This window comes from Euleptes europaea, chromosome 2 (assembly GCF_029931775.1).
Source record: "Euleptes europaea isolate rEulEur1 chromosome 2, rEulEur1.hap1, whole genome shotgun sequence".
Taxonomy (NCBI): Eukaryota; Metazoa; Chordata; class Lepidosauria; order Squamata; family Sphaerodactylidae; genus Euleptes; species Euleptes europaea.
In genome coordinates, this window is record NC_079313.1 from 116,335,651 (window position 1) to 116,348,270 (window position 12,620).

Genomic DNA, 12,620 nt, shown 5'->3' on the forward strand with positions numbered 1-12,620 from the left:
ACGAGCAATTTTTTTTACAGAATTAAAATGGAGTTGGTTAGTCAAGAAACACACCACCTATTTAGTTAATATATCTTTTATTATACAGGTGTTATTGCACCATTAAATGAACATGCATATTTTGGCTTATAATTTTAAGATTTCTTTAATGATTTCTTTAAATACTCCAGGTTTAAAACAAAATTGAATGAAATAGATGCAGAAAAAGAAACTAAAGGAAATTTCTCCAGCAACAAGAGCCAGGCAGAAGTGTATATCTGTTCTCACTGTACTGAATCAATAATAAAAAAACTAATTTGTGAAGAAATAAGCTTTCTTATTAGGCACTCATAAATCATATTTCCATGTTATTCTGCAGTTACTTACCGTATATACTCGCGTATAAGCCGAGTTTTTCAGCCTCAAAAAAGGGCTGAAAAAACCCAACCCGGCTTATACGCGGGTCAATACGGTAGGGGAGGAGGGGGGAGGGAGGGGGAACTTACCACCACCGCCACCGCTGGCCCACGCACCTTCCCTGCGGCCTGGGAGCGGCCAGCGGGGCCTTCCTGCGCGCAGGCAGGGCCCCGCCGCCACCCCCGCCGCCGCCTCCAGCTGATCAGCGGGCCTCGTCCTCCTGCCTCTCCCGGTGAGTAGGGGGTTCAGGGGCTCTTCCCCCTCCCCCCCTAGGGTGGCGCTGGGGTCGGGGTGGGTCTGGAGGGCCCGGGAGGGGGTGGCGCTGGGGTCAGGGTGGGTCTGGAGGGCCCGAGCGGGAGGGCGACCCGGGGCAGGGGCGTTGTATAAGCCGACCCTCAGCTTATATGCGGGTGCCTAATTTTTCCCCATTTTTGGGGTGAAATTAGGCACCTCAGCTTATAGCGGGTCGGCTTATACACGAGTATATACGGTAATATGGGCAAATTCAGGATTTGCACTTAGAGTGAATCTGCAGACATAGCCAGTACATATATGTTTGCAAATTTATTGTGTGTGATCTTTCTCCTTTGTTTTCTTCAGCAGCTGATCTTGAGTAAAGTAACCATGATGAACTAATCTAGAAAGAGTGCAGCAGGGAGTGGCTAAGAAGTGAAATCCAACAATGGTCCTGTTGCAAAGCTCAGGAGGATCTTTCAGCGCCAGTACTGAGCAAGAAGCAGGAAAAAAAAGAGATCTATACATTTAATTTCCCCTGCTCCATCCCTTATTTGTTTTGAAGTTTGGGGTTTTTGCACTTTCCAACAGAGTAAATTTAGATTACTGCAATGAAAATACATGGCTAGAGCAGCCCAATGCTTTGTGGTCTCCTCACAATGGCTAGGAGAGTATGTTGTATGCTGGAAGCTCCCACTTCTCCTTAATCTTTCTCCTTGTGCAATCTTGTACCCTCCTCTGCCCAATGCAAAATTTCCCCACCTTTGCATTTTCAGGATTAATTGTAGTCAACAATCAATGGCCACATCAGCAGAAGAGAATGGACAGTTCCAAAGGTGATGGGGACTGAGGAATCCTTAAAGATTAGGTGCTGGCCAGCAGCAGCAGTGGAAGGTGACACTTTCAGCTAATTCTGGTTAGTGTAACAAACAAGATTAGTGTGACAAACCCGCCCTGGGTCTGCGTGTTCTCACATCTGTGTTGCATGTTTGTCTGCATGTAAAAGCATGTTCCTCTTCAGTGCCACCACTCCAAGATATACACTCCAGCCTATCACATAACTAGTGCCTTAGGGAACCCTGGTAAGGCTGCCTCTGAACAAGTACAAAGCGCAAAGCATCCACTTATTTTAACTCACCCCATGCCTACATGTCTTTAGAGTGTAAGAGCGGTCTTCAGAGTGTGATTGGAGTCACAGTCTGCTTTCTTAAACATGGAAGAAACTTTATTACTACAGATTAAACTAGAGCACAGATATAAAAAATAGCAGTCTGGCCTAGCAGATACAGATCTAAGGAAAGAAAAATGAAACGTAAGTCTAGCTAAGTTACATACAAGACAGCTACCTTAGATGGAGCAAAGACATCCCCAAACTCTCTACTATCCCTTTGCAGAGGAAGAAATTGAAAGCTTTTATGCAAGTATCCAGGAAGAAATTGATCACACACCTAAACAAGATGTGTTAATAATCATAGGTGACTGAAACACAAAAGTAGGAAACAAAGCAGAATCAAATATTGTTGAAAGATTACAAATCTAACTGCAGTGTTCCAGCAACTTGCACATAGTGATAAAGACAACTATTATAATAACCAGTGTAAAGAAATAGAAGTGAACAACAAAAAAGGAAGGACAAAGGATTTATTCCACAAGATCCACAAAATTAAAAAGGAAATTTAAACCAAGGTTAGACATACTGAAAGATCAACACAGAAATACATTAATTGAACAGGACAAAATAAAGAAAATATGGGAACAATCCACTGAAGAACTATACAGAAGAGATGAAAGGATGACAGAATCCTTCGAAGAAGGAACTTTTGAGGAAGAAGCTGCAGTTTTATCAAGTGAAATGAAAGCTGCACTGACAGCATTTGGGAGAAACAAATCACCAGGAGTAGATGGGATATCAGTAGAGCTATACCAAGCTACAGAAACTGAGTCCATCAAAATCTCAACAAGAATATGCCAACAAATATGGCAAACAAAACAATGGCCGACAGACTAGAAGCACTCAATTTACATTCCAGTTCAGCAAAAAGGAGATATTAAAGACTGAAGCAACTATCGGACCATCACATTAATTTCCCATTCAAGTAAAGTGATACTCAGAATCTTACAACAAAGACTGTTACCATATATGGAACAAGAAATTGGATACAGAAAAGGAAAAGGCACTGGAGCATGGCGTAATGGTTAAGAGCTGAGAACTCTGATCTGGAGAACTGGGTTTGATTCCTCACTCCTCCACCAGCGGCGGACTCTAATCTGGAGAAGCAAGTTTAATTGCCAACTCCTCCACATGAAGCCTACTGGGTGACCCTGGGCTAGTCACAATTCTCTCAGAACTCTCTCAGCCCCAACTACCTCACAAGGTGCCTGTTATGGGGAGGGGAAGGCAAGGCAAGTGTAAGCTGCTTTGAAACTCCTTCGGGAGATAAAAGCAAGGTATAAAAACCAACTCCTCTCTACTGGAGCACACAAGAGAATCACAGAAGAAAATCAGCTTGAGTTTCATAGTTACAGCAAAGCTTTTGACTGTGTGGATCATGAAAAGCTATAGTTGGTTTTAAAAGAAATGAGTATGCAACAGTGTCTAATTGTTTTGATGGGCAACTTGGGAGTCTGGAAGGAGAACTAAGAGGGCCGCACCAGTCACAGGAAATAAAAAATAAGGCCGATGGTGCCAAATAGGTAAATATTTTATATTACTTAGGTAAAATTCCCTACGCATTTTGCCCAAGAGGCTTCTTCAGGGGAATCTGTTAGTCTTGCAGTAGTTTTTCAAAGAAGAGTAATATATTTTTACCTATTTTGCACCATCAGCCTTACCCTTAATTTAATCAACCTGTAGACTGGACAAGAGGCTACTGTTAGGACACAATATGTAGAAAAATAATGGTTTCCAGTTGGCAAAGGTGTCAGACAAAGATGTATTTTATCTCCCTATCTCTTCAATCTACATCAGTGGTTCCCAACCTTTTTTTGACCAGGGACCACTAGGACTTTTTTGTTCGGTGCAGGGACCCCAAGGTTCAAAATAAAAATTCCGAGAATTTGAAAATAAACTTTAATCATAACTGTTAGTTAAACATTAAACTTAGAATAAAATTTGAATATATATTTTTATAATAGAGAACTTTTAATTGAAAATATTACTGTATTATGGGTTTATAACTTTGTTTCATGGACCTTAATTTAGTTCTCGCGGACCCCTGGAGGTCCACGGACCCCTGGTTGGGAACCAGTGATCTACATTGACAATATATCATAAGGAAAGCTGGATTCGATTTAGATAAAGGTGGAGCAACAACTAGTGGAAATAACATTAACAATTTGAGATATGCAAATGACACCACATTACACGCAGAAAATAGTGAAGGTCTGAAACAACTACTAATGAAGGTTAAAGGAGAAAGTACCAAAGCAGGATTACATCGGAACATCAAGAAGACAAAAGTAATGATTACTGGGGAATTATACAACTGTAAGGTTAACAATGGAAAAATTTAAATTGTTAAAGATTTTCTATTCCTTGGCTCCATCATCAATGAAAAGGGAAACTGCAACCAAACAATCAAAAAGAGACTGAGACTGGGAAGGGTGGCCATGGAAGAGTTAGAAAAGATTCTTAAGTGTACAGATGTGTTGCTGGTGACCAAGAGAAAGATAATTCATACTATAGCATTCCCCATTACTATGTATGGGTGTGACAGCTTGACAATGAAGAAAGCTGGCAGGAAGAAAGTTGATTCATTTGAAATGTGGTGTTGGAGGGGAGCTTTACCTTGGACCACCAAAAAGACTAAGAAGTGGGTTCTAGATCAAATCAAGCCTGAACTCTCCCTAGAAGCTAATATGACCAAACTGAGGCTATAGTACTTTAGTCACATTATGAGAAGACAAGTCACTGTAAAAGACAATAATGCTAGGAAAAGTAGAAGGCAGCAGGAAAAGAGCAAGACCCAACATGAGATGGATTGACTCAATCAAGGAAGCAATGGCCCTCAGTTTGCAAGACCTGAGTAAGGCTGTTAATAGGATATTTTGGAGGTCATTAATTCATAGGCCATGAGTCAGAAGCGACTTGATGACACTTAACACACACACAGTTAGCAAAATACCACTGCAGACCTAACTCTGTATGAAAGTAAGGTCAAAAAATGAATGAGAGGAGGGAATTTCTGTGTGAGAGGAGAAGAAGATGCAAGCAACCCTATGGGCCAATCCTTATCTCCTAGCCATACCATTGTATATGCACTGGCCTAGGATGTCTGTTATGTCCACATACTTGTAAACCATACTTGTAAAACCTCCAGACTAACAAAGACTACAGTCAACAATAGCCATGCAGATTAGCTTTGGATTTCACACATTAACAGATCACTTCAGGATACAATGGTTCCATATTAACATACCACACCCTCATTAGCACATTATCTTGATACTTACAGGGCAATGATTAGCACATTACCTTTGATACTTTTTGCAGGACATTGATTCAGCTCAACCCAACCCCTTTCTGACTATATATTACTCTTCCTACACACTTGACACTGAGATACACTGTCCTTCAGTGTTACTCCTCTGAAGATGCCTGCCACAGCTGCTGGCGAAACGTCAGGAAAGAAAATACCAAGACCACGGTTACACAGCCTGGATAACCTACAAGAACCAATGAACTCTGACCGTGAAAGCCTTCGACAATATTTTAAACATCTTTTATAAATCTCCAAGCAAAAACACAAATGACAGAATAATTATATTAAAACACAGTGGCCACAAGTCAATGTTATAGTGCACTGACATTTACATTAGACTGCAGCCAATCTATTAATCCATAGAAACACATTAATCCAAAAAATAGGTTCCCTAAGATAAAAGTGACAGAAATAGTATCTTTCTTTAGAAAATCAACACAATATATTAATTATGCAGCCATTCAAATAAAAAAACTCTGGTCAACACTTCTGATAGTCTGAAAAAAAAAACATTCTTGCAGAGCAAATGCTTTGCATGCAGGTCTCATGTTCAAGATCTGGCATTTCCATTTAAAAAAATCTCATGTAGCATGGAAAGCCCTTTCAGTGCCTGAGACCACTGCCCATCAGAACAGAAAATACTAAGCTACATGGATCAATGGTGTGTCTTGTAAGGCAGCATCATATTGCCAGACCATCAACGATGGCTCACCATCCAGACCATCAGCAAGTACGCAAATTCTCTCGTGAGCAGCCCCAGGGATCACCGTGGATTGTGATCATATCATAGACATCTGTTCCAGTCCCTTTCTCAGGGACCCATACCTCAATGATTTACAACAAATCTCATTTTCCCCATACCTGGTAAACTGGATTATAAAAGTTTCTATATGACCTTTCTCACACTAGTTATAAGCCCCAGGTTCAGCGCTGTTGGGAAGTGGGTTTTATCCCCCCACCCCTTCTCACAGCAGTAGTGCATTCAAGCACCTCCTGAATTTTTCTGATCCTTCCTAAACGTGCTTTGCTGCAAAGTTTTGGGAAAGATCGCAGCAAAACCTGAATGGCTGCCATGGGAGTGGGAAAGTTTAGATTTTCCTAGTGCTGCCCATATAGCAGCCATTTTCCCTGCCCCAGTCCCCATGGAAGCCATTTCATCCCTGTCCCCAGGGGCCTGTTTTTTCTATCAGCACTAAATATTATAACAATGTGTCTGTCAGGTTCTCTGAATCCCCAGTTTTGTTTTAAAGGTAAGTTTCTAACCTCTTTTGTTGTGGAGATATGCCTTTCCCTTACGTCTCTGCAACAAAGGGGCTAGATTTTTTTTTAATGGAAGCTGATAATTTGGAGAATTGATTCATGTATTGGTATGACATTATAATTATATAGTTTTTTAAAACCCTGATGGGGGCTGAGACTACTGCCAAGAGACTAGGTGCAGGGAAAATGTGAGGAAACCTGGCATACGGAAGCCTTGTTGCTGCTTTGCTGTTATCAGCAACCACAGCAGCAGCAGAGAAACCACACAAACCTGTCTGCATGTGGAAAACACCTATAATTGTTATGAACTCCATGCATCTGAGGAAGGGAGGTGTGACTCTCTAAAGCTTATGCTAGAATAAATGCTGTTAGTCTTTACAGTGCCAGTAAGTGTCTGTTTTCTTTGAGGCCTGTCTAAGAAAGTGATCTACTGGATTATTTGCAAACATTTGCATACAAATGCAGTACTGTCAAATGTCTGCTCACAACCTGAATTTAATCCTGATGGAAGTTGGGTTCAGGTAGCCAGCTCAGGGTTGACTCAGCCTTCCGTCCTTCCGAGATCGGTAAAATGGGTAAAGTGTAGATGACTGGGGAAGGCAATAGCAAACCACCCCCATTAAACATGGTCTGCCTAGTAAGCGTCATGATGTGACATCAACCGCAACCTACAATATGCAACTGGTAGCTAGAAGTAAAATACTTTGACCCACCTAGGGCTTCTACATTGCTGGCAAATAATGCAGCTGCTAGTAAAGCAAGTTATTGTTCATCTGTTATTGTTCAGCCTTACAGGGATCTGCTCATACATAATATTTCAGTTTGAGTGGCAAACCTTGTAAATCTCTATTACCGTATATACTCGCGTATAAGCCGAGTTTTTCAGCCCAAAAAAAGGGCTGAAAAAGCCGGCCTCGGCTTATACGCGGGTCAATATGGTAGAGGGGGGAGGGAGGAGGGAGGGGGGAACTTACCGCCGCCACCTTTTCCAGGCCAGGAGCGGCCTCCAGAGCCCCCCTGCCGCCGCAGGGAGGGCGCTCCGCCGCCCCCGCCCCCTTTTCTCAGCCGGGAGCGGCCTCCAGAGCCCCCCTGCCGCCGCAGGGAGGGCGCTCCGCCGCCCCCACCACCTTCTCCCGGCCGGGAGCGGCCTCCAGAGCCCCCCTGCCGCTGCAGGGAGGGTGCTCCGCCACCCCCGCCGCCTTTTCTCGGCCGGGAGCGGCCCCCCTACCGCAGCAGGGAGGGCGCTCCGCCGCCCCCACCACCTTCTCCCGGCCGGGAGCGGCCTCCAGAGCCCTCCTGCCGCTGCAGGGAGGGCGCTCCGCCGCCCCCGCCGCCTTTTCTTGGCCGGGAGCGGCCTTCAGAGCCCCCCTACCGCAGCAGGGAGGGCGCTCCGCCGCCCCTGCCACCTTCTCCCGGCCGGGAGCGGCCTACAGAGGCCCCCTGCGGCCACGGGGAGGCTGCTCCGCCGCACTCGCCGGGCCGCACCACTTCCCGCCACCAGGAGCAGCCTGGGGGGGCCTCCTGCAGCTGCAGGAAGGCCGCCCCCGCCAGATCCGCCGCTTCCTGCCGCCAGGAGCCCAGAAGGTAAGTCTGCGGGGGGTGGAGGGGTTATAAGCCGACCCTCGGCTTATACGCGGGTGCCTAATTTTTCCCCATTTTTGGGGAGAAATTAGGCACCTCGGCTTATACGCGGGTCGGCTTATACACGGGTATATACGGTAATCCAGTGTTAATATATCTGACCAAAACATTTTAAGTTGATTGTACTTACCCCATCATGACAACCAAATTCTTGCGAGACTTTCTTTTATAGTTCTAGAAGAAAAACTTTGTTTTAGGATCCAGATATAAGAAAAATAAGTCAACACAGTTTAGCAACAGATTAATTAATTGTACATATTGCATTAACAGATAACCACCATGGTTCAGCTATTAGCATTTTGCTTTGCTTCTGTATCATCATTCTCAAAGCAGAATGCAATCACAGCACTGGTCCCGGAACAGTAAAATGATGTATAAAATCCAAATTTGCATTTCCTTTTCTTCATTGTCTTTGTAATTCTCATTAATTTCTTCCAGAGGAGCAGCAATGTTAGTCTGTTGTAACCAAATACTGTCTCACTGCATTTTTTTTTAAAGATTAACAAATGTAATTTGTTATGGCATTATGGCATACACTCATTAAATACAATGTCACACTCCTTGGGGGACAGGCCCCCCTGGCAACAAATCCACAGTGCCCTACTCCTACTTAGCCCTCCGCAGAAGTAGTTCCCAGACAAGCTCTGTAGGCCTCAGATGAGGGTGCCAGCCCAACTCACGAGAGTACCACATTTGCCTCGCAGCTCCCAGAGCTGACTTGCCTCAGTCAAGCCCTATAGCCCTCTCTTCCTTGGCCCTACCTGCCAGGCTCTCTGCTGCTGCTTCTCCTGCAGGGCCTGAGGGCAGCAGCTGGAGAGCTTTGCACCAGTGTGGGCATTTGGCTGCTGGGCTAAACCTTGCTCCCCACCACCACCGTCGACAGGGCCTGCTTTCTTCCCAGCCCTGCCACTTCTGCCCCACTCGTTCCTCGGGGCTTCTGCCAAGCCAGCCGGCCTTCCTACCGATGAGTGTGGGCCTCAAGGCCTGTGGTGTTGCTGGGGTAGACCGGGTCAGGGGGAAGTCCTGCAACACGGGCCTGCATTGCATGACACACAATAAGTGTTATTCTCACAGTACAATCCTGTGTAGAGTTACACCAGTCCAAACCCATTTACTTCAATGTACTTACATAGGAGTACCTCTGCATAGATTGCAATACTACACAAAGCTAACATCCATAATAAGAAAGGCATGGTATATTTGTTTAAATAAACAAGTAAGAAAGAAGTTCTACAAAATGAGGCAAAGCCATGGAGACAAGATTAATACAGACAAGACAAATCTTTCGACAAACCTGAAACATTCCCCAGGTCTGCAGAAAAAAACCTGAAAACTTGTCTTAAAAATTGCATTGGGGGTTAAAAGCCCCAAAATAATTGAAGCAGTGCCTGTAGCTTTAAGAAACAAATGCCCCTCAGTGGCCATTGCTAGGCAAACACAATAGTATTGCCAGTCTTCAAGCCCTGGTTTCTATATGTAAAAGGCAGTGGGAGGGAGCAGGGCTTTTTCCAGACCTGTTTTGGCCATTGAGGAAGACTAATTTCAGCCAGGCATGGCAGCAACCACCATACAACTTGCTACCACATAGCTAACATGACTCACCCAGGCCCTGCTGCTTGCTACTGCAGCCACTCCCAAAAACCAGTGTGGTATATTGGTTAGTTTCAGACTAGGATCTAGGAGACACAGGTTCAAATTCCCAGTGTGTTGTGGAAGTTCACTTGTTGACTTCGGGTGGGCAAACGATTTAGACGACCAACATATTCGTGATTGCTCAGAAGCCAGAGAGAATGTTCACTGTCCATTGCTCTTTGGTTTAAATCCTTCTCTACTCTTCCATTTTATCCTCACAACAATCCTGTGCGGTAGGTAGTTCAGGTTAGATTGTGTGACTGGCTCAAGGTCTCCTGGAAAGCTTCCATGGCAGAGTGGGGATTTAAACCTTTGATGCTAGTCCAATCTGCTAACCACCACACCACACCGGCTTTCCATACCAAAGGGTACTGTGTTTACCAATCCTTTTTACTTTGTGAAATGTAAATGTAGTCACGGGTGAAAAACACAGATAAACTGCAATAATATATGGCCTGGATCCCACAGGTTTCCACTGGTGGGCAGAAGAGGGAGATTTTCTCCAGTTCCCCCCTCCTGCAGTAACCCTCCTATTCCCTCTAGTGCTATTCCAGGGAGTCTTGTCCCCCAAGATCACAGGGGGATTGTTTTGGGCTGCAGCAGCAGGAGGAAGGTGAAAACTTGTGCTCTGTGAACAGAAATTCCTTCTGTCCCTTTAATACAGGCTTAATGTGTGGAAATGGGCAGCTGAAACTTCTCATGCATACAGCAAATAACATCATGTGGTAAATAATAGGCCATTATGCCTCTATTAAAGCTACGGATTTTTTCTCTATACTATTTGCAACCCTATTTATGGAATGGATGCCAGAAAACCTCTTGCCCATCTTCAGCAGTTTTAGGCCTGTAAGCAACCTGGAAGACTGTAGCACTGAAGATGACCTCTCAAGGTCTTAAAAAACTATCTGCCCTGAAGGGAAAGCAGGAAAAGTTCTGAAAACAACCTTGAGAGTGAGACTGATAGAATTAGTAGGAGGGAGCATCTTCCCTAGATTTGTGTTCCTCGAGAGGAATTCAATTTATACCAACAAGCCTGGCTCTTTCTTGTGCTTTTAAAACAGGAGATTGGTATACAAGAATTGGTAGGCAAAGTTTTTCTTGGCATGAAATTGAACATTTTCACTTGCAGTTAAAATGGCTGCTAAAGACATAGCTAAAACATTAGTTTAAAAGTTGGCAGCGCTAGCTTTTTTTGGGGGGAGGGGGAAACTGTGTTAGCCCACTGCAGTCAAAATAACAAAATCTTGTGGCACTTTAAAGACTAAACAAATGCATTGTGGCACAAACTCTCGTGAGCTAGAGCCCACTTTGTCAGAGGCAGTTCTGTTTCACTTTACAAAGGAAAGATCCAGCTGTTTATGTATCTCTGCAGTGTGGCAAGATGGAATGATTACTTCTGCAATAGGACTTCATCGTGAGACAATGCAGAGTGTTGACCTTAAGCCTGGGTTCAAAAGACCACAGAAGCCTAAGGGACTGTGATGCATAAAGCCCAGTGTGGCATGTGACGTAGCAGTTAAGAGCTTCATACTAGGATCTTGGAGACCTGGGTTCAAATCTCCACTCTCTCATGAAACTCACTGGGTCAACCACAAGTCTAGTAAATTTTTATCCCACCCTTTATCTAAAGCAGTGGTTCCCAACCTTTTCAAGTTTGAGAACCCCTTCTTAACCTTTTGCAGACCCCCCCATACGATAGTGACTGTCCTGTTAGAATCTGCTGATGGAGAAAATACATAATGAGAAAAAAGATCAAAATGACACTGCTTTGTGCACATCTGGTTTCGTGGACCCCTTGCAATAATTCTGCACACGCACACCCCAGCGGTCCCCAGATCCCAGGTTGGGGACCACTGATCTAAAGGACTCATACTTACTTGTCTTTTCTCCCTTTAATCCTCAAAACCACCCTGTGAGACAGATTACACAGAGAATGTCTGAAACACCCACAGACACCTAGCAAGTTTCATTGCACATTGGGGATTTTAACTCAGACCTTCCCAAGCCTGCTTTCTCAGCCTAACCTACCCCACAGAGTTGTTGTTGAGTATGGGAGAACCACCACCCTACTTTGTAGAGGCACAGAATCAACACTCTGGTTGGTCTTTCCAGGTGTCTTAACAGTAGCTGATATTGATGCAGGACTTTCAATGTTCACAGTGTTTCTCACACATTGTTTTCATAATCCTAATCACCTTAAGGAGAAGATCAGAGACCAAGACAGTAATAGCTGACCAGCATATGAACCAAAGGAGAGTCCTGATGTTCAGACCCTATGTATATTTTTGTGTGTGGAAAATGTCAGGGCAAAGAACCCTCACATACATTGTATTAGGAACAAAAAACTTTAGATTCCCCCCACCCCCCGCTTGGGTACTGGGAAATAAATCCCTACAAAGGGTGCTTCAGGGATTTTGACGCTGACTACGATCTCCAATTTTAAACCCGAGTCCTGTTTTGTGCTAATTTAAATATATTTCTGTTATTGATAAGTCAAAAATCTATAGCGATTGGCGTTGGGCAACAGACAGGAAAGGGATATGAACTGGTCTATATATTCACGGGATAGAATAATATTCGGGCTCAGCGCGAAGGGGATTGCAAGCAGCAGCTCTGGCGCGTCTACTCGGAAGTAAAACCCACTCAAGTCAGCAGGGCTCACTTTTGAGTGAAACACGCCCTCGCTATGAGGCTGCACGTCCGGAAAAGAGCAATTTTGGGGGTTTTTATTTATTGATTTATTGCGAATAAAGCAAACGGAGAGTTATTCTAGAAGCCCCCCCCCATACCTGGTGCTCGCTCTTCCCAGCTAAAGTCCTCAGAGGCGGCCGTGCAGTTTCTCTCGACCACGGGCACAAAAGGCTCCGAGTGGACGGACCCTCGCAGACCCCGCCTCCGGGCTCCCCTGACTGGTCGGGTTTCTTTGCCACTCACACGGCCCCCCCAAACAGCCGTTGCGAACGTTGACCAGCCTCT

At 44.5% G+C, this 12,620-nt stretch overlaps 1 protein-coding gene across 1 annotated transcript in view; it reads right to left on the bottom strand.

Annotated features, from left to right (window-relative positions):
* Nucleotides 1–12,499, bottom strand: part of ZMYND8 (zinc finger MYND-type containing 8) — a 97,826-nt gene extending 85,327 nt beyond the window's left edge. The window contains exons 1-2 of the mRNA XM_056867444.1: nt 12,434–12,499; nt 8,143–8,186 (exon numbers count right to left, since the gene is read on the bottom strand). Coding sequence (XP_056723422.1) covers nt 8,143–8,150 — 8 coding nt within the window. The 5' untranslated portion in view covers nt 8,151–8,186; nt 12,434–12,499. The remainder of the gene's footprint in view (nt 1–8,142; nt 8,187–12,433) is intronic.
* Between the last annotated feature and the right edge of the window lie 121 nt (nt 12,500–12,620).